This window comes from Salvelinus alpinus, chromosome 13 (assembly GCF_045679555.1).
Source record: "Salvelinus alpinus chromosome 13, SLU_Salpinus.1, whole genome shotgun sequence".
Taxonomy (NCBI): Eukaryota; Metazoa; Chordata; class Actinopteri; order Salmoniformes; family Salmonidae; genus Salvelinus; species Salvelinus alpinus.
Window position 1 is genome coordinate 3,429,671 of NC_092098.1, and position 21,687 is coordinate 3,451,357.

Sequence of the window (21,687 nt, forward strand, 5' to 3'; positions counted from 1 at the left end):
ATTCTGAAAATTAACCACATACTATAGAGAGAAAACATTAGTAACAGATAGTGGTTAGTTCGTTAGCTAGTTAACATTTCACAGATTGCCAGGGTACAGTAAGCAACTAACGCGTTATAACTTGAGGAACAGCAAGGAGTCGTATACCAGTTAACGAATTGGTTAGGTTACTAATGTCAGCTCATCTGATGTAACGTTAGCCGTTAGCTCTGACTTTATTAGAAAGCTAATTTTCACACCAAACTCAACTATTTGATCAGATGAGTTGGCTACTGTTCCTCAACATTTCTCTGGCTAGCTAAGATAGTAAGGGAGAATTGGATCAAGGTAGCAAGTTACTTAACAATGCTAATTGTTGTTCCACCACACTTTCTCCCCTACCTCAAACGTTCCAAATGCCAGTTTTTCGGTTACTGCTCACGAAGTACGCTTCATCACCTTCTCACCCCCATCGTCAGGCTTCTCACCTAACGTTACCTCTTCGTTATCGTTCAGGGGACGCTCTGCTGTAACTGACAAGCTGCCTTTCCAGAGCACTCACTGATGCTGTAACTAGTAAATTGGTTGTCTCTTCAGGTGATTCATTCTGTTGTTACGTAAACGATGGGCTGAGCATTGGATACAGCCAGTATTGCGCCAAACGCGCATCACTCGTTCGCTTACAGCCAGTTGTGATAGTAATGGTAACAAGACAAGCAGTAACAAGACAAATCTCTTTATTTCTGCTGACACCTTAAATCAATTTGTTTTCCATCTGGGAATGTAGGTGTACATATCAAATGGCACCCATTTCCCTACATAGTGCACTACTTTTAAAGCCCTGGTCAAAAGTAGTGTACTACATATGGAATATGGTTCCATTTGGCACGCAACCTCTTCCGCCTTGAATAACATAATATTATCAACATTGGCCATTGGCACATAATACCAACAGTCAGAAAGTACAAAACCTTTCAGTAGAGAATCGATTCATCTGGTGTAGTCTTCTCTATGGCCCCAGCCTTTGGAAGGAAAAAAAATGCCACAAACCATATGTTGTTGTTCATAGTCACTCACACAGATACCACATACGATACAGTGTCTGGTTCCACACACAGAGAAACAGAGGGAGCAAGCTCAGTATCTGCCTCTTACTCTGTCACAGTTCTTCTGTAGTCAACTTCACAAGAGGTTATAGAGACATTTATATTGCTCATTAATGATTGGACATGTATGTAGGCTATCAGAGGGTGAAATGTCATGGGAACAGGTTTGATCAGAACAACAGTCCCGTGGGCTGCAGAGATAATGTAATACAAAAACAAAATGGCCTCCTGTCCTGAAACAGAACGTCTCAGTCTTTCAAAAAATTCTGTCCAGTTTATTTTCTCATTTCTCTTTATAGAGTCTTTTCTTTTATGTTTGTACGATGGATCAGGCCACAGCGACAGGGGCCCAAGGATCAAGAGTCCTCCAGACACTGAGAAAGAGAGGTAACTCAAGAGGAAGGCGAGGGTGGCTGATCACCTTTCTGCTCTAGATGAAGGCATGACCAAATCCACACATCTCCCACTCTTTCTTTCTCCCCCTCGGTCTCAGGAGTCTGAGTCAGATCCGTTACTGCTCTCCCGGCTGATCTCAATCTGTAGTGAGGGCAGGTTGTCAAGCCGACTCTTCTTCATCTTGTGGGTCTGCTGTTCCTTCTGTTTGATCAAGGCCCCCCACACCTTCTGCAGTGCAGAGTCGTCCTCCTCCTCATTTTCCTCTTCTCCTTCCTGCCCCCCCAACCTGGAGCTGGCTGATCCCGACCCCGCACGGCGACTAGAAGGCTTCCGCTCGGGAACACCACCCTTATGGGAGGAGGGGCCGAGCCTGCTCCACAGACGACCTGGGGGAGGGAGCAAGGGTTACATTTTAAAGCACTTTCAGTGTCTTTTCAACTAATGTACTGCATTATTGACTAATAGCAGTAGATGTGTTTTTCTTCCTTACTTGATTTCCTGTCTTTGGACGAATCAGAGTAGAGGCCGCGGGAGTCGAGTTTGGCCATGCCCAGTCGGCTGTGCACGTCTGTGATTGGCTCTCGGGGAGGGGGTGAGTCTCGGGAGGCGACAGGGGAGGAGGAGTGTCGTCTCTCAGGAGAGTAGGGTCTCTTCCCTAACCTCTGCCTCACATCTACACACAACACAAGGTTAAATACACTATACACACAAACCAGAAAAAAAACATTATACCACATCATTGATATTAACCTGGTCCCCAGGATATTGCGCACATAAGTCTGGGACATCAATGATTCAAAGTTGGCCTAAGTGGGAGTGACCATAGATATCTTTAGACGGGTGGGTTGTTTAGCAACCGTGGAGCAAAACAGGTGGGTTGGCTTAGAATCAAAGGATTGTTGGCAACATGGAAACTATATTTCTTCTCCAAATCATTATTGAAAACAAATACATTGTTACTAGGGATGTGCATCTTTCCCTTTCAAGACGATTCGATGCGTATCTATCTAGACACATGGACTCCGATACGATACGTTTTAGCTTGATTTGAGGAATGAATCCATGCGATTCGGTGCACTAACATTTGTTGCATAAACACATTAAATTCCAAATTAAAATCTGTTGCTGATGGAGCTCAAGAGCTGGGTCTCTCGGAGCTGGATCAGGCTGAGCCAACTTTTGTGTGTGTGTAATTCAAGTACAGTATATGTCTATGTTGTATGTAGGCACCTGAGCTACGCCATAAGGGAAACTGAACATCTACCACCCCACTATCAGGACAATGTTTGCGTTCTGTCCGCCCCCCCCCCCTTTTGATCTGAAATCACCCACTAACTAATTTGTAATTTTGCAGATTAAAAGTGTTAATAGCTAGTAATGTATCAATTTTTATCTTTAAAAAAAATTGTTATGACATAGTAAATTAATATTGAGCACAACTTTGGATTTCATCCATCTTATAAATCACATGACAGACAGTGAGCTTCTGCTTCTGCTGTCCTCGTTATGAAATGATCAACTTTACCCTGTATATCTAAACATGACAATATATACTGATTGTTCCAGGCAAAAATACCAAAACTATTGATGAACCTGAACAATCAGATGTAATGTAAGCTTCGATTAGCATGTAGCCTACCTATAGCCAGATGAGTTTAGGCTACTTTTAAATCGGGCAAAACACAATTCTCAGCGCATTTTATTAAAAAAGAATCTAGCAAATTACATTGGTTGTCATTCAACTAATAAAGCATAATCTTGCGCAAGCCATTTTACAAAATGCTTAAAGTGATACATAGATGCGCCAGATCAGGACTAGGCCTACCTCTCAGTAAGGTTTGTTCGGCATTCAAAATGACTTGTAGATTAATGTTAACTGTCAACATAATTACATACAGTTCGACACTGAAGGAGAGGACAAAGTTGTCACAAAAGATGAGTTATTTTCGTAAGGTAGAAAGAAAGTAATTTGAGAAAATGTTTAGTGAACCGGCAATTAGCAAGGTTTGAATGGATTTTCTGACCGATGCATGCTACATTTGGATCGGTTTGGGGTCCCGCAGACCAGTACACTCATATCTTAAACATTTGAATCGGGGATTGATATGTACCGGTGAATCGTTACATCCCTAATCCTTATAGTTGATGGTGAGCTAGCTAGTGAAATTTTGCCATATTAGCATAGATGTGACAAGAGTCAAAACACCTCGAAACAAGACATGAGTTGTGGGAGATAATTGGTTGGTAGATTAAGCCAATGCATGGAGAGTTTTTCCCGATCTTTCTGTATTGGCTAACAAAGGCCAAGTTTGATGTGTTGGTCCAATAGAGTTTGAAATGTCTTGGAACTAGATTACATTGATATTGACTGTGTAGAGTAGTGGATAACTGACCTGTCTTTCCACTACTGGCCACAGGGGTGCGCTGTCTATTCTGGGTTTGGCTCTGTCTTTTTTCCTCCAATAGCTGCCTCACATCCATCACTTTCTCCACTGCACTGGTTTTGGTCCCGCCCACCGATCCTCCACCAATCCTGTTCCGGACGCCACTACCCCCCAAGCCGCTGTCACTGCGAACAGAAGAGTGTCTGAAGAACAGACAGGGAGAACATCAACTATTAATTTACTATGTTACCTACGTTAAAAGGTCCGCATTCTGCACACATAAGCATACATGGTCATGTAAGCACACATGGTCATGTCACCCACCTCCACACAAACTTTTGTCCACCACACACACCCACTGACCGTATAGTCTTGAGGTTGGTCTCGACCTCGTCTGCGTACATGGTCATCTTCATGCTCTTCTTGGGAGAGGGGGTTGAGATCATCTTGAGCTCCAGGTCATAGTCCATTTCGTCTGAGTCTGACGAGACAGAGGGGGAAGAGGAGGGCCTGCCCAAACGACTCCGCAGGGCCACTCCTGGACCTCCCCCCCTCTCCCTCTTCTCCTTCTCCTTGTACTCCACCACCCTGTCGTCTGAGTCCATGTCCTCCTCATCTTCCTCCTCCTCTTCCTCAATTGGTTCTTCTGGTAGGTTGACTAGGTCAGCTGGAGAGGGATGAGACAGAAAGGAGGGCGAGAGAGGAGAGGCGGAAAGGAGGGCGAGAGAGGAGAGGCGGAAAGGAGGGCGAGAGAGGAGGCGGAAAGGAGGGCGAGAGAGGAGAGGCGGAAAGGAGGGCGAGAGAGGAGAGGCGGAAAGGAGGGCGAGAGAGGAGAGGCGGAAAGGAGGGCGAGAGAGGAGAGGCGGAAAGGAGGGCGAGAGAGGAGAGGCGGAAAGGAGGGCGAGAGAGCAGAGGCGGAAAGGAGGGCGAGAGAGCAGAGGCGGAAAGGAGGGCGAGAGAGCAGAGGCGGAAAGGAGGGCGAGAGAGGAGAGGCGGAAAGGAGGGCGAGAGAGGAGAGGCGGAAAGGAGGGCGAGAGAGGAGAGGCGGAAAGGAGGGCGAGACGGAAAGGAGGGCGAGAGAGGAGAAACGGAAAGGAGGAGAGAGGAGAGAGACGGAGGGATGAGACGGAAAGGAAGGGAGAGGAGAGAGACAGAGGGATGAGACGGAAAGGAAGGAGGGATGAGACGGAAAGGAAGAACGAGACAGAGGGATGAGAAGGAAAGGAAGAAAGAGAGGGATGAGACAGAAAGGAGGGAAGAGAGGAGAGAGACGGAAAGGATGGGGAGAGAGAAGAGTGAGAGAGAGGAGAGGATGGAGGGATGAGACAGAGGGGGAGGAGAAAGGAGAACAAGAGGAAGTCACAGATTACCACAGGAGATAAATATATAAATGTTAGAGCATAACAATTAGGCCTGGTCTGTAAACGTTTGTGTGAGTCTTCCCACCTAAATGTCTGTAGGGTAGTATGAGTGTGTGTTCGTACCGGAGTGTCGGTGTGTGTAGGGCAGGGTGTGTGTTCTTACCAGGGATGGTGTGTGTTCTTACCAGGGATGGTGTGTGTTCTTACCAGGGATGGTGTGTGTTCTTACCAGGGATGGTGTGTGTTCTTACCAGGGATGGTGTGTGTTCTTACCAGGGATGGTGTGTGTTCTTACCAGGGATGGTGTGTGTGTAGGGCAGGGCGTGCGTGCGTTCTTACTAGGGATGGTGTGTGTAGGGCAGGGCGTGTGTTCTTACCAGGGATGGTGTGTGTAGGGCAGGGTGTGCGTTCTTACCTTGGATGGTGTGTGTAAGGCAGGGTGTGTGTTCTTACCAGGAATGGTGTGTGTAGGGCAGGGCGTGCGTTCTTACCAGGGATGGTGTGTGTAGCGCAGGGTGTGCGTTCTTATCAGGGATGGTGTGTGTGTTCTTACCAGAGTGTCTATGTGTGTAGGGTGATGTGTCCCCCATGCTGTCCCCTATCAGGGGTTTCTTGCTCTTGCTCACGATTCTGCGCGTGTGATACCGTCTCTTCCTGCAGAAGGTGACAGAGAGATATTAGCAACAACACACCCACCTATATACTTCACCCCGTACAGTCTATACTTCACCTAATACCCACCCTATACCTTCAACGTCTAACCTAACCATATCCCCTTAACCTTCTAGAAAAGGGGTAATCAAATCTTACCCTATTTGATCCGGCCTATTGCTGGTTTTGTTCTACCTGATCATTTATTTAACACACCTGGTGTCCCAGGTCTAAATCAGTCCTGATTAGAGGGGAAGAATTAAAAACAAACAGTGGCTTCCCGGTCCAGATTTGAATTTGAGGGTTCTCGACTAACCAGCATGTCTTTTGTACTGATAGCAGGAAGGGTGTCAAAAGCAAAAAAAAAATCAGGGAAAACAGATGAGAGAAGTAGAGGAAATGAGAGAGAGATAAAAGTTATAGATAGAAGGTGGGGGGGGGGGGGGGGGGCAGAATGACATGTTCAAGCAGAGGACGATAAACAGACGTTGGTACTACTATACACAAACGGGTTTTTTTGGAATACGGGAAGGTGCAAACAAAGAAAAAGTGAAAGGAAAGAAAGAGAAAATGTTAGGAAAGTGAAAGAAACAAAAGCAGTACAATGTACAACAGTGTAGCAGCATATCAGTTACAGTCAGCCATGGTGGTGCTGAGGATCTGGCTGGTGATGCTGAGGATCTACCATGATGGTTTAGAACAAAGAAAAACAAGAAACTAATTAAAAGGAACTCAGTCCAGCTTTCAAGATACTCCTGAAGGTTGTAATAGTGGAACGCACAAATTGGGAAGTGCATCAGTTATCCTCGTCATGTCAGTTATTGCATACCTTAGAGATCTATTTATAACTTGTCAGAAATGTCCAGATCAACTAGCCCATGTCAGATGTTTTTCAGCCCATAGATTTTGTTGTAATGGTTGTCGCTCAAATATCACATGATTACACATTTGAAGTGGCAAAACGTATCAAATTGCAAGACAATTAGCTTTTACAACAGCAACATTTTCTCTGCACCCAATGACAAAATGTGTAGAATTGCAGGAAATAACCTTTAAACCTGCAACATTTTCTCTCCCCCAAAAAGAGGGGTGTGAACAGTTTGTTTCATGAACAGTGCTTGTGCCCATAGAAATAGACAGGGCACAAGATATTCGTACATGCTGGAAGGGGGGCCTGAGTGAAATAGTTTGGGAACCCCTGGTTTAGCACACTGTCCCCCTGAATCACCATGGAGACTCACCACAGGGTGCCTATCCAGCATGTATGAATAAAGTCAGTGTTGGCCAAGGAAGCATCCGTGTGTGTGGTTACCAAGAGTTGCTGAGGATGCCCCTCATGCCTCCGTAGTTCGGGTTGCCGTACTTCATGTAATATCTGCTCTTCCTCGCAGCACCCAGCTCCTTCTTATCACCTGAAAACACAGAAAGAAAACGGTCACAATCATAATACAGTGCCTTCAGAAAGTATTCATACCCCTTGAGCTATTCCAATTTTTTTTTGTGTTACAGCCGGATTTCAAAATCGGTTAAAATATATATTAGTTTTCAGCTGTGCTAACATAATTGCAAAAGGCTTTTCTAATGATCAATTAGCCTTTTAAAATGATAAACTTGGATTAACTAACAACGTGCCATTGGAAGACAGGAGTGATGATTGCTGATAATGGGCCTCTGTACGACTATGTAGATATTCCATACATTTTTCAAAAAATCTGCCGTTTCCAGCTACAATAGTAATTTACAACATTAACAATGTATACACTGTATTTCTGATCAATTTGATGTTATTTTAATGGACAAAAAAAGTGCTTTTCTTTCAAAAACATGGACATTTCTAAGTGACCGCAAACTTTTGAACGGTAGTGTGTATACAGTTGAAGTCGGAAGTTTACATACACTTAGGTTGGAGTCATTAAAACTCGTTTTTCACCACTCCACAAATTTCTTGTTAACAAACTATAGTTTTGGCAAGTCGGTTAGGACATCTACTTTGTGCATCAAACAAGTCATTTTTTGAACAATTGTTTACAGACAGATTATTTCACTTATAATTCACTGTATCACAATTCCAGTTTGTCAGAAGTTTACATACACTAAGTTGACTGTGCCTTGAAACAGCTTGGAAAATTCCAGAAAATGATGTCATGGCTTTAGAAGCTTCTGATAGGCTAATTGACATCATTTGAGTCAATTGAAGATGTACCTGTGGATGTATTTCAAGGCCTACCTTCAAACTCAGTGCCTCTTTGCTTGACATCATGGAAAAATCTAAAGAAATCAGTCAAGACCTCAAAAAAATAATTGTAGACCAAGGAAGAAGCCACTGCTCCAAAACCGCCATAAAAAAAGCCAGACTACGGTTTGCAACTGCACATGGGGACAAAGATCGTACTTTTTGGAGAAATGGCCTCTGGTCTGATGAAATAAAAATAGAACTGTTTGGCCATAATAACCATCGTTATGTTTGGAGGGAAAAGGGGGAGGCTTGCAAGCCGAAGAACACCATCCCATCCGTGAAGCACGGGGATGGCAGCATCATGTTGTGGGGGTGCTTTGCTGCAGGAGGGACTGTGGCACTTCACAAAATAGATGGCATCATGAGGTAGGAAAATTATGTGGATATATTGAAGCAACATCTCAAGATATCAGTCAGGAAGTTAACTTCTTCGGGCTAGGGGGCAGTATTCGGAAGTTTGGATGAATGAGGTGCCCAAAGTAACCTGCCTGTTACTCAGGCCGAGAAGCTAGGATATGCATATATATTGGTAGTATTGGATAGAAAACACTCTAGTGTCTAAAACTGTTAAAGTAATGTCTGTGAGTATATCAGAACTGATATGGCAGGCGAAAAACATATTTTTTCCCAGCTCACCCTTGATTACTATGGCTGTCAATGGGAATATAAAAGGAATACCTCCCAGATCGCAGTTCTTAGGGCTTCCACTAGATGTCAACAGTCTTTAGAAAGAGTTTCAGGCTTGTTTTTTGAAAAATGAGCTTGAATTTGTAGTTTTAGTAAGTGGCTCCCATTTTGGCTGTAGTGTTTGTTGCGCATTCCGGTGAGTGCGCGTACTTTGTTATTTGTCTCCGGTAATGGTATTCTCCGTCTTAAATGTGATCGTTTATTTACATATTAGGGTACCTGAGGATTGATTAGGAACGTTGTTTGATATGTTTGGTCGAAGTTTATTGGTAACTTATGAGATTCATTTGTATGCATTTTGAACGAGGGAAACCGGTTGATTACTGAGTCTAGCGCGCCAATGAAACATACTTTTTTGGGATATAAATAAGGACTTTATCGAACAAAAGGACCATTTGTTATGTAGCTGGGACCCTTGTGATTGCAACCAGATGAAGATCTTCAAAGGTAAGTGACTTATTTTATCTCCATTTCTGACTTTCGTGACGCCTCTGCTTGGTTGGAAAAATGTATGTAATGCTTTTATGTGCGGGACGCTGTCCTCAGATAATCACATGGTGTGCGTAAAGCCTTTTTGAAATCTGACGCGGCTGGATTAACAAGAAGTTAGGCTTTTAAATGATGCATGACACTTGTATTTTCATGAATGTTTAATATAACGATTTCTGTAATTTGAATTTCGTGCTCTGCAATTTCACCGGATGTTGTCGAGGTGAGACGCTAGCGTCCCAATGATCCGTAAGAAGTTAAAGCTTGGTCGCAAATGGGTCTTCCAAATGGACAATGACCCCAAGCATACTTCCAAAGTTGTGGAAAAATGGCTTACGGACAACAAAGTCAAGGTATTGGAGTGGCCATCACAAAGCCCTGACCTTAATCCCATAGAAAATTTGTGGGCAGAACTGAAAAAGCGTGTGCGAGCAAGGAGGCCTTCAAACCTGACTCAGTTACACCAGCTCTGTCAGGAGGAATGGGCCAAAATTCACCCAACTTATTTTGGGAAGCTTGTGGAAGGCTACCTGAGACATTTTACCCAAGTTAAACAATTTAAAGGCAATACTACCAAATACTAATTGAGTGTATGTAAACTTCTGACCCACTGGGAATGTGATGAAAGAAATAAAATCTGAAATAAATAATTCTCTCCACTATTATTCTGACATTTCACAGTCTTAAAATAAAGTGGTGATCCTAACTGACCTAAGACAGGACATTTTTACTAGGATTAAATGTCAGGAATTGTGAAAAACTGAGTTTAAATGTACTTGGCTAAAGTGTATGTAAACTTTCGTGAAGTGTAATCTACTCAAATGAAATATTTTAGTAAAGTAATTGTGAATAAATGATTAGCAGTAATGGGCAGTCCCTACCATCATGGGACTTATAATTGTTTTATTATGTGTTACAGCATTCTACCCACATAATGTATTAAAAAAAATCTAAATTGAAAAGACCTCAAAAAGCACTAATTGCTCAGCACTACTGTACAGTAACATTCTTTTACATGACAGAGCTCTGGCTCCGCGTTTCACGTCTCTGTATGGGGTTTGCCTGACAGACATTCTGAACTTGAGCAATGCACGCGACAAGAAGTTGCCCCCATCCCACCTGGTAATTGGGCAACTTTTGAACATTTTCTGTTGTCCAAGTGAGGGAAATGCTGTAGATTATGAGGATTCTATTTATTTTTAAAGATAAGATGTTGATTATAATAAATACTGCTTTCATGTCATAAAAGCACACCAAAACACCGGTGAGCCCAAATGTGCACTTCTACAAGTGTCCTTGATCTAGTTCCTCAACGGCACAGCTAGGAAATAAAAAAAAAGTACCTTATCGTTGATATTGCTTCGGAACTGTGCACACTTTGAAGGTGTGGGGCCACTTGGAGACACACGTTAGTCCTCTCACTCAAACCCTTTTCTTATGTTACTGAAGTTATCCAGAGTATTTTCATTTGGCTAGAAAAAAAATCTTATTTCGAGCAATCGATTGGTTGAATTTTTTTTAAACGTCTATTTTTCTATATACACATCCTATGCGTTTTAATCAAATCAACTATATGCACTGAGTGTGTCTGAAGCTTTAAACGATTAAATAATTAAGACAAATGACTAGAGGGAGTCTGACCACAATTGATTTTATTGTGCCGCTTGGCTCAGACACGCTGAGCTGTGTTAAAAAAAAGACATTGAGTGACAGAGAGTGACAACAGGTGCTAGTCAGTCACTCAATGCCTTTTTTTTTTAACACAGAGACAACAGGTGCTTGTCACACTCTCCCCGATGCAGCAACCACCACACATCAACAGTGTGTATAGTGCTGTCCGTGTTGCTGAAGCTGCCACATTCATTTCTGAATGAAATTGTGTTAACGAAATCCCTAATTTGTTTAGGAAAAACATTCCCTGTTCCCTCAACCCTTGCTCTCTTAACGTGACACATGTATGCATGTGACTAATAGGGCCTGACCTTAAGCATATCATAATCACATCAATAAATTGGTTATAAACTCGGAACACTGACACGTGACAGCAAAATGGATGCAGAGGACATGACAAACTCGAAAAGGACGAATGTTTACTGGTTGCTCAGGAGGTAAAGGGGAAGTCAGATGTGTGGAATAAGTTTGACTAGTTGTGGAAAATACTGGAGATCAAGAATAATGAGTAAGCGCTATGTGCATATTGTGTGTGCCAAACAGGTGCTGTTAGATTACAATTTCATTTTTTTAACCGTTCAGAAGAATGCAAACACTAAATAAATCATAAGTGTACCAGAGAGACTGTTGTAACGTTTTTTTGTAAAGCCTTCATTACAGCAAAGATTAAAAACAGTCGCATTCATTCGTGAATGCAATCTACGGCCTATTTATTGTTTACGCTAATTATTCAATGGTCACTTTGTTATTTCAAAGTTTATTATGCTTGATTGCATTTCACATCATGAATGACTGGGATTTATACATTAGCCTAAATAAATACTGAAATATAGGCCTAATTATTATTTACATAAGTATTCAGACCCTTCGCTTATGAGAGTCAAAATTGAGCTCAGGTGCATCCTGTTTCCATTGATCATCCTTGAGATGTTTCTACAACTGTGGTAAATTCAATTGCTTGGACATGATTTGGAAAGGCACACACCTGTCTATATAAGATCTCAGAGTTGACAGTGCATGTAAGAGCAAAAACCAAGCCATGAGGTCGAAGGAATTGTCCACAGAGCTCTGAGACAGGATTGTGTCGAGGCACAGATCCGGGGAAGGGTACCAAAACATTTCTGCAGCATTGAACAAGAACACAGTGGCCTCCATCATTCTTAAATGGAAGAAGTTTGGAAACACCAAGACTCTCCCTAGAGCTGGCCGCACGGCCAAACTGAGCAATCAGGGGAGAAGGGCCTTGGTCAGGAAGGTGACCAAGAACCCGATGGTCACTGACAGAGCTCCAGAGTTCCTCTGTGGAGATGGGAGAACCTTCCAGAAAGAAAACCATCTCTGCAGCACCCCATCAATCAGGACTTTATGGTACAGTGGCCAGACGGAATCCACTCCTCAGTAAAAATCACATGACAGCCCGCTTGGCGTTTGCCAAAAGGCACCTAAAGACTCTCAGACCATGAGAAACAAGATACTCTGATCTGATGAAATCAAGAATGAACTTTTTGGCCTGAATGCCAAGCATCACATCTGGAGGAAACCTGGCACCATCCCTACGGTGAAGCATTGTGGGGGCAGCAAGCATCATGCTGAGGGGATGTTTTTCAGTGGCAGGAACTGGGAGACTAGTCAGGATCGAGGGAAAGATGAACGGAGCAAGGTATAGAGAGGTTCACCTTCCAACAGGACAACGACACTAAGCACACAGCCAAGACAACGCAGGAGTGGCTCCAGGACAAGTCTCTGAATGACCTTGAGTGGCCCAGCCAGAGCCCGGACTTGAACAGCGCTTAAGAGGATCTGCAGAGAAGAATGGGAGAAACTCCCCAAATACAGGTGTGCCAAGCTTTTAGTGTCATACCCAAGAAGACACGAGGCTGAAATTGCTGCCCAAGGTGCGTCAACAAAGTACTCAGTAAAGGGTCTGAATACTTATGTAATTGTAATAATTCCGTTTTTCATTTTTAATACATTTGCAAAAATGTCTAAAAAACTGTTTTTTGTTTTGTCATTGTGGGGTGTTGTGTGTAGATTGATGAAGGGGGGAGGGGAACAATTTAATCAATTTTAGAATAAGGCTGTAAAGTAACAAAATGTGGAAAAAGGTTCTGAATACTTTCTGAATGCACTGTCTTGGTAATCTGTATCTCGCAATGTCTTGTATGCCTCACAAAGTATCCTAAAGTTTGCCTCTTCCTCTCTGGTTTTATTGAAATTACAAATTTCCCAGGACTTTATAGCCTATTGTCTAGTTCGACTGTAAAACAGAAAATAATATGTTTTGTGTTAACTGCACTGACTAATTTTGTGGGGGGAAAACTTTTTGGCACCAGCGAAGAGCATTGGCCATACCCCCAGTGAGTGCGCACTTCGCATATTATCATTGCTGGGTCAGTGCCACATTATAAGTTTGTTTTTGAACAATCATTTCCACCTCCAGTTTTGATGGACGTCATATTCTATTTGTGTCTCGTAGGCCTATTATATGAAAAACTTTGTTTTTATTGATCTGTTTGTCAGTGTCAGCAGAGTAGGCTACCCTGTCATTTGTGGTATAAAAGAATATGCATCTTATGTCTCCAGTCATAGTGTAGTAGAATTGCATGAAATGTGTTTTCCCGTGCAAAGAAACGTATCCGATACAGCCTATAGCCCATGCCTCTACGCACTCAGCCATGCATTGAAATGTATTTTTTTGCAAACAGTGATTGAGTTATATTAGCATAAATTTTGACTATCCAATCTACTCATCACAAATAGTAGGCTAATTTACATAAGTCTGCAAATGGGGTGATGCTGTACATGGAATGCTTTATTATAAAGTCGAATTTTTATGGTTAAAATTTGCTCCCCCAAATATAACTCACACGCCGCCTAGGCTAGTGAATTTGCTGTTCGTTACTTGTCTTGTTGGCTGAGGAAACGTAAACGTGGACAGTTATTCTAACATATTCAAAGTGCGTGGTAAGGACATACATCATTGCATCCTAGACTTGCATGTTCTGTAAAGATTAATTACCATAATCTAAATGTGATTTCTGTCATTCTGAGCACCGTGGGAGGACGAACTAATCAGGTTACGCAGCCAATGCATATAGGTTCGGTGAATTTCTCAAATGTCCGGTAAATTTAAATGCTGCCGGTCAAATATCCGGTGCCACATTTTCATTAGGGAGACCCTGGTGTGTGTGTGTTTGTCTCTCACCGTGAGTGGCCAACCTCAGGAAGAGTTTGTTGCCCTTGAAGGGTTTGATGGCCGGTCGTAGGTCGTTCCGGAGCAGAGACTCACTCTCTGCCTGAGACAGCAGGTCCACCTCAAATGCACACGCACAAACACACAGGTAACTAATATGAAACATTTCCCCACACAACCACAGTCTTGAACAGAGTTTTACCTGGGTGGTCTCAGGTTCTGTTTTCTTCTCCGTCTCTCCCTCGCAGGCTTTCCCCTCATTCTCCTTCACCATCTCTTTCTCCTCCTCATCCGCCTCTCCATCATCGTCATCCGAGCCTCGTTCACTGCGAGCTGAGAGAACAGCAAGCAACACTCAGTGACAAAGCACATTAAGTACATGCCTCATATGACTGACAAAACACACTGACCACAAACACAACGTCGCAGTCCTGACCAACACAGACTTACCCACTACACTAATCATAAAACATACAAAGACAGTGAACATTGGAACATGGACACCCACTGGACAGTGCATGGACACACAGCACTCACCCTTGCTCTCCTGGGTGGGATCACCAGGTTCTTTGGTGCTGTCTGTCTCCGTGGTAACCACCTCTGGGTCAGGCATGCGGCTGATGTTGATCAGAGCCCGGGTGGAAGTGACATCATCCAGCCACACCACATTACCTAGGAAACAATATTTAACGGCATGTTAAAAACAGCCCACGTGTTGTCAGTCGCTTCTGTGTGTGTGTTACTCACAGGAGGTGTCGTCAATCCACTCGATGTGTGCTGGAGGGTACTCCTTAAAGTAGCCAAACACATCCTGGGTGCTCATATCATCAACACCCGCCACGTGCAACGCCTCCAGGCGCAAGTTAGGGATGGCTGAGAAAGGGAAGGAGAGTGTATTCAGTGTGTGTGCGCGCAATATCGCGATATTCGTTAGTATCGTGGCAAGGAAACAAAACACGAAGCGGGTTTCACTTCTTTAAGAAAACAGCACTAATGTTGGAAACAAAACATGTAATCCAGTCACATGTAAACCTCCCTTTTTCAGGACCCTGCCTTTCCCATGCTTGTTCAATGAACCATAAACAATTAATGAACATGCACCTGTGGAACGGTCGTTAAGAGACACTAACAGCTTACAGACGGTAGGCAATTAAGGTCACAGTTATGAAAACTTAAGACACTAAAAGAGGCCTTTCTACTGACTCTGAAAAACACCAAAATAAAGATGCCCAGGGTCCCTGCTCATCTGCATGAACATGCATGAGGACTGCAGATGTGACCAGGGCAATAAAATTGCAAAGTCCGTACTGTGAGACGCCTAAGACAGCTCTACAGGGAGACAGGACGGACAGCTGATCGTCCTCGCAGTGGCAGACCACGTGTAACAACACCTGCACAGGATCGGTACATCCGAACATCACACCTGCGGGACAGGTACAGGATGGCAACAACAATTGCCCGAGTTCCACTAGGAACGCACAAACCCTCCATCAGTGCTCAGACTGTCCGCAATAGGCTGAGAGAGGCTGGACTGAGGGCTTGTAGGCCTGCCTTACAGGTCAGGTCCTCACCAGACATCACCGGCAACAACATCGCCTATGGGTACAAACCCACCGTCGCTGGACCAGACAGGACTGGCAAAAAGTGCTCTTCACTGACGAGTTGCGGTTTTGTCTCACCAGGGGTGATGGTCAGATTCGCGTTTATCGTCAAAGGAATGAGCGTTACACCGAGGCCTGTACTCTGGAGCGGGAGGGTCCGTCATGGTCTGGGGCGGTATGTCACAGCATTTTTAGACTGTCTGGAAAATTACAACAAGCTCAATCTCAACGCTGTGCGTTACAGGGAAGACGTCCTCCTCCCTCATGTGGTACCCTTCCTGCAGGCTCATCCTGACATGACCCTCCAGCATGACAATGCCACCAGCCATACTGCTCGTTCTGTGTGTGATTTCAGTGTTCTGCCATGGCCAGCGAAGAGCCCGGATCTCAATCCCATTGAGCACGTCTGAGACCTGTTGGATCGGAGGGTGAGGGCTAGGGCCATTCCCCCCAGAAACGGCCGGGAACTTGCAGGTGCCTTGGTGGAAGAGTGGGGTAACATCTCACAGCAAGAACTGGCAAATCTGGTGCAGTCCATTAGAAGATGCACTGCAGTACTTAATGCAGCTGGTGGCCACACCAGATACTGACTGTTACTTTTGATTTTGACCCCCCCTTTGTTCAGGGACACATTATTCCATTTCTGTTAGTCAGTTTATCTCTCAGTTGTTGAATCTTGTTATGTTCATACAAATATTTGCACAAGTTTGCTGAAAATAAACACAGTTGACAGTGAGAGGACGTTTCATTTTTTTGCTGAGTTTATTTATTTTCCAAGCTATAATACACAATATTTTACATACAGTTGGTTTTTAAATGACAAAAGTGTAGTCTGCTTTGTGTTTTCATTTTTGCCATGGAACAAATATAGCGATACTAGTCACAGCCCTAGTGTTTAAGTGATAAAAAGCCAGGTAAGTGTGTACCTTTCATCTTTATCCAGCACTTTGTATGTGTGTGTATATATACAGTACCTTCAGAAAGTATTCATACTCCTTGACTTTACACATTTTGTTGTGTTACAGCCTGAATTCATAATGGATTAAAAACCTACACACAATACCCCATGACAAAGTAAAAACCTTTATTGAAAATTAAATACAGAAATATCTCACTTACATAAGCATTCACACCTATTTGCTCTGACAGTCCAAATGAGCTCAGGAGCATCCAATTTCCTTTGAATCCACCTGTGGCCAATTCAATTGTTTGGACATGATATAGAAAATAAACACCTGTCTATATAAGGTCCCACCGTTGACAGTGCATGTCAGAGCAGAAACGATGGCTGTGTTCAAATACCCATACTAACATACTGTACACTACATAATTAATGAGTATATACTACATTCTATTAGTTCATTTTAGTATACTGTAAACAAATGGTACCGGAAGTTGATGCTGTTGCTATGCAACCTCTTGCTAGCTTGTTAGCATAACAAATGACTAGCTAAACATTTTACGATTGTTGGTGTGTTCGTAAATTCAATCTGCAGTCCCAGAGTGAGCTCTGGGCACTCTGTAAATCCAGAGCGTTGTCAGATTGTAAACTCAGAGCGTTCAGAGCGCACACTAGGGTTGATGCGAGTGTTCAACGGCAGTCAAGCTAACTGGCTAACGTTGGCTAGCTACTTCCAGACACAATTGAGAGAACACCTCACTGACCATTATACTCGCCATAGCATAGCTGGTTAGGCTGTTTTCATGTTATCCAGAGCGTTGGTGACCAACTGTGCTGCTGGCAACAATTTATTTAGGGTTTGTTTGCCGACATTTACTGACACCAGCCATATTCAACGAGAGCACTCTGAAACCGGAGTAGATAGCCAGAATGAACAATGTCCATTGAAACGCACAACGACCACTTAGCTAGGAATTATGTGAATAATCAAGTCAATAAACGTTGGTTAGTTAGTTAATATACTGCCTGCCAAGTTCGATGTATTAGTATCCAACTAACGTTAAGCAACTAGCTAATAAACCGGTACATACTGCTGTAATGCTATGCGGTTCGTAAGGATAGTGTAGCTAACAAATTGTCAGCCAACATAACGTGTAATTTAACATATTTAAAGTCATTACATTGCTCAACATTTTCTTAACATTTGTCATTAGTTCAATTAATATGTATTCGCTCTCATCGGACTTCGCCTGCATATTTTCCGCTATTTTCTTCAAATCTGAAAACGTGAAGCCACGCCCATTTCCTGAAGAATTGCATTATGGGCCCTAAAAGTAGGTAAATAGTGTCCTCTGCATGTATACTTCGCATTTTGGCAAATTTAGTATGACATCTGGGAACTTTTGGCATACTAACTATATCCATACTATGACCAATAAGCATACTATATACTCAATTCACGTCACAAATGGTACGGTTAGTGCGGTCAGTATGAGTATTCGAACACAGTTAACTCCATGAAGTACAAAGGAAATGTCCGTAGATCTTCGATAGAATTGTGATGAGGTATATATCTGGGGAAGGGTATAAAACAATTTCTAGAGTGTTGAAAGTTTCCAAGAGCACAGTTGTCTCTATCATTGGGAAATATAAAAATGATGGAACTACCCAGACTCTGCCTAGAGCTGGCCGTCCAACCAAACTGAGCAACCGGGCAAGAAGGACCTTGTCAGTGAGGTTGCCAAGAAGCCAATGACCACTGACAGAATTAGGCTGATATTGTTGTCCTTTTGGCAGGGTCTCCCGTCTCGATAGCACTTCACCAATCTGGGTTTTATGGGAGAGTGGCCAGACGGAAGCCACTCCTGAGAAAAAAAGGCACGACAGCACACCTGGAGTTTGCAAAAAGGCATGCGAAAGACAGATCATAAGGCAAATAATTCTGTGGTCTGATGAGACAAAAAAATGTATCCATTGAATATCTGGAAAGACTTGAAGATTGCTGTTCACTACCGCTCCCCATCTAACTTAAGAAAATCTGCAAGGAAGAACGGGAGAAAATCCCCATATCTAGATGTGCAAATGTGAGACAAACATACCCAAGAAATCAGAGCTGTAACAGCCACCAAAAGTGCTTATACTTAGTATTGTCTCAGGGGTGTGAATTCTTATGTAAATGTTATTTCTGTATTTCATTTTCAAAAAAAATCCCAAAACATGTTTTCACTTTGTCATTATGGGTTATTGTGTGTAGATAGATGAGAAAAATATATATTTAATCTATTTTGAATTCAGGCTGTAAAACAAAATGTGGAATAAGTCAAGGGGTATGAATACTTTCTGAAGGCACTGTACGTGTGTGTATCTACCTTTCTTCATGGTGTCTCTGTCCAACACCACATTCTTCTGGGCCAGGTTGGCCTCTGCACGGAAGTGAAACCTTTCCGCTCTCTTCTCCTTCCTCTCAATCGCCTCCTAGAAACACACACACACATACACAGTTATGACAAGACGAGTTATGGCAGTTAAAGTTTAACTGTTGGTTTACCCTCTCACTTTCAAGTGATGGAACTAGTATTAGTGTGAATGTTTGCCAGATAACTTTCAAGTGTGGTTACAATACTGTACCTTTGATGTGACATCGATTCCAGTGATGAATGTGCCAGCTTTGTTCTCATACCGCCGACTTGTGTCCTGGTTAAATGTCAACAAATATGTATACATTAGAGATGCACTTTCTTACTGTGGGGTAGCCTAGATAACAATGTATTGATCTGACAGCTTATGTTTGTTCTGAACAATGAATGACTGTCGACAAAACAAAAAAGTGTGCATTGAGTCTATCATACAACCCCCCCCCCCAAAAAAAAAGCTGGCAAATTGAAAGTGGCAAGATCTCGCACCAAACGTCTGTCCTTGGGGATGTTAAAATGAGTTAGCTAACTAGTGTAACTCACTAGTACGTTGTATTATTAACTATGTAGCGAGGGGGTTTCTGTCATGAAACTTAACGTCAAGTGAATTAGCTAGCCACCGGTAGTTAAGCAGAGTTAAGTGCTAAGATAGCCGTTTGTCATAAAATATGTAAAGTTAGCTTGCTTACGCTAGAATCAACAATATACTGTAACAACACAAACAGGTATGATGTTAATATCAACTAGCTACACTGGGTAACACTAACTAGTCACGAGCTACCGAGCTATCTTGTTAGCATAAGGCACGCTGGGCTCCTCCAATACCAAGGCAATATTCACAGGCCCCCGAAGGTACGCGAGCCCGCGACCTGGTGAGGCCTACTTCCCTCACCGGCAACAATTCCTTCAAAGACCGGTTAACGGGGATGTTTTCCACCTCGAGTTCACCCTCCTCCACCTCCATCGGTTCAGATTCACGGGCACCTCGGTCCGAGTCTGAATCCGAGTCCGATTCTGAGTGGTCTGGCCCACTGTCTGGCTTTACCGACACCCGTAGACTGCGCACTGCCGCCATGGTCCTAGCACTCGGTCCGCAAACGCTTTCGAAGCAGGAAGACGTGAGTGTGCAGGGAAAGGCTATACCGACACGCCCGGTGCCTAATTTTAGTGAATGTGCAGTGAGAGTCGAGTCAAAGACAGTACAGTAAAAAAAAATCCATTAAAAAAAGTACAGTTGCATATCTGGGAGTTTTTGTCACAAAGGAGAGTGAGCCGTGTGAAATCAAATCATGAAAACAATTTATTGAAAGCCAAAGCTATTCTTAACAGTTGGCTTCAAAGAGATGTATATACACGGAACAAAAATATAAACGTAACATAAAGTGACCGAGGTAAAAACAGTTTCAAGTTGGAGATTCGACGGATATTTGCGCTTTCAAACCACTTGAGCCACAGACTCCAAATAAGTGTAATGATGTTGGAAAAATTGCGCACCACATTGCACAGGTCTTATTTTCACGATTTGGACATTAATTCGTTTTCCAAAGCTAATAAACATGTGGAAATATGAGCAGCATTTTGTATTCTTAGTTGAATTAGTTAGGGAGCGTAAACAAAGTCCAAACTTTTTTTACATTCAAATTTCAATCGCTCCTTGGTCATGTGACCTACTGACCTCAAACAAGGTTCAGAATGTCTACTGACTACCTTTCTATTATTGCACACCCTTTGGTTTGTTCATTTTCATCTCACACGTTTTTACATACATTTTTCAAACTTTCTAATTTTAATAGCTCCTTGGTCATGTGACCTACTGACTTCAAACAAGGTTCAGAATGTTCACTCAGTGGGCTTACACATTGCACACCCTTTAGTTTGTCCATTTTATTCTCACACGTTTTTACATGACTTTTTCAAACGTAAAAATGTCTATAGCTCCTTGGTCATCTGACCTACTGACCTCAAACAAGGTTCAGAATGTTCACTCAGTGGGCTTACACATTGCACACCCTTTAGTTTGTCCATTTTATTCTCACACGTTTTTACATGACTTTTTCAAACTTAAAAATGTCAATAGCTCCTTGAACATGTGACCTACTGACTTCAAACAAGGTTCAGAAAGTCCACTCAGTCGGCCTACACATTGCAAACCCTTTAGTTTGTCCATTTTATTCTCACTCAATTTTACATACATTTTTCAAACTTAAAAATGTCAATAGCTCCTTGAACATGTGACCTACTGACTTCAAACAAGGTTCAGAAAGTCCACTCAGTCGGCCTACACATTGCACACCCTTTAGTTTGTCCATTTTATTCTCACTCAATTTTACATAACTTTCTCAAACTTAAAAATGTCAGTAGCTTATTGGTCATCTGACCTACTGACTTCAAACAAGGTTCAGGATGTCCACTGACTACCCTTCTATATTGCACACCCTTTAGTTTGTCCATTTTCATCTCACATGATTTTACATTAATTTTTCAAACTTTCAAATTTCAATAGCTCCTTGGTCATGTGACCTACTGACTTCAAACAAGGTTCAGAATGTCCACTGACTACCCTTATATAGTCAGTGGACTATCGTTATTCCATTGTACTGGATCTAATACATATGAGC

The 21,687-nt window shown here is 42.8% G+C and overlaps 1 protein-coding gene across 1 annotated transcript; it reads right to left on the bottom strand.

Moving 5' to 3' along the window:
• Window positions 1-699: 699 nt before the first annotated feature.
• Window positions 700-20,278, bottom strand: ncbp3 (nuclear cap binding subunit 3). Its single transcript, XM_071337469.1, has 13 exons — window positions 19,962-20,278; window positions 19,284-19,349; window positions 19,025-19,130; window positions 14,901-15,026; window positions 14,691-14,825; window positions 14,356-14,486; window positions 14,166-14,274; window positions 7,190-7,289; window positions 5,780-5,880; window positions 4,229-4,532; window positions 3,875-4,068; window positions 1,972-2,154; window positions 700-1,867 (listed from the first exon to the last, which is right to left on the bottom strand). The coding sequence occupies exons 1-13, from the start codon at window positions 20,142-20,144 to the stop codon at window positions 1,575-1,577; spliced, it is 2,031 nt and encodes a 676-aa protein (XP_071193570.1). The 5' UTR covers window positions 20,145-20,278; the 3' UTR covers window positions 700-1,574.
• Window positions 20,279-21,687: the final 1,409 nt, after the last annotated feature.

Bases quoted from the DNA above. Each gene is read 5' to 3' on its own strand.
- ncbp3 (XM_071337469.1), bottom strand. From the start codon at position 20,144: ATGGCGGCAGTGCGCAGTCTACGGGTGTCGGTAAAGCCAGACAGTGGG. The intron at 5,881-7,189 runs GTAACCACACAC...CACCTTCTGCAG, and splicing joins GGCATCCTCAGCAACTCTTG to GAAGAGACGGTATCACACGC. The intron at 4,069-4,228 runs GTCAGTGGGTGT...TCTGTTCTTCAG, and splicing joins ACCAACCTCAAGACTATACG to ACACTCTTCTGTTCGCAGTG.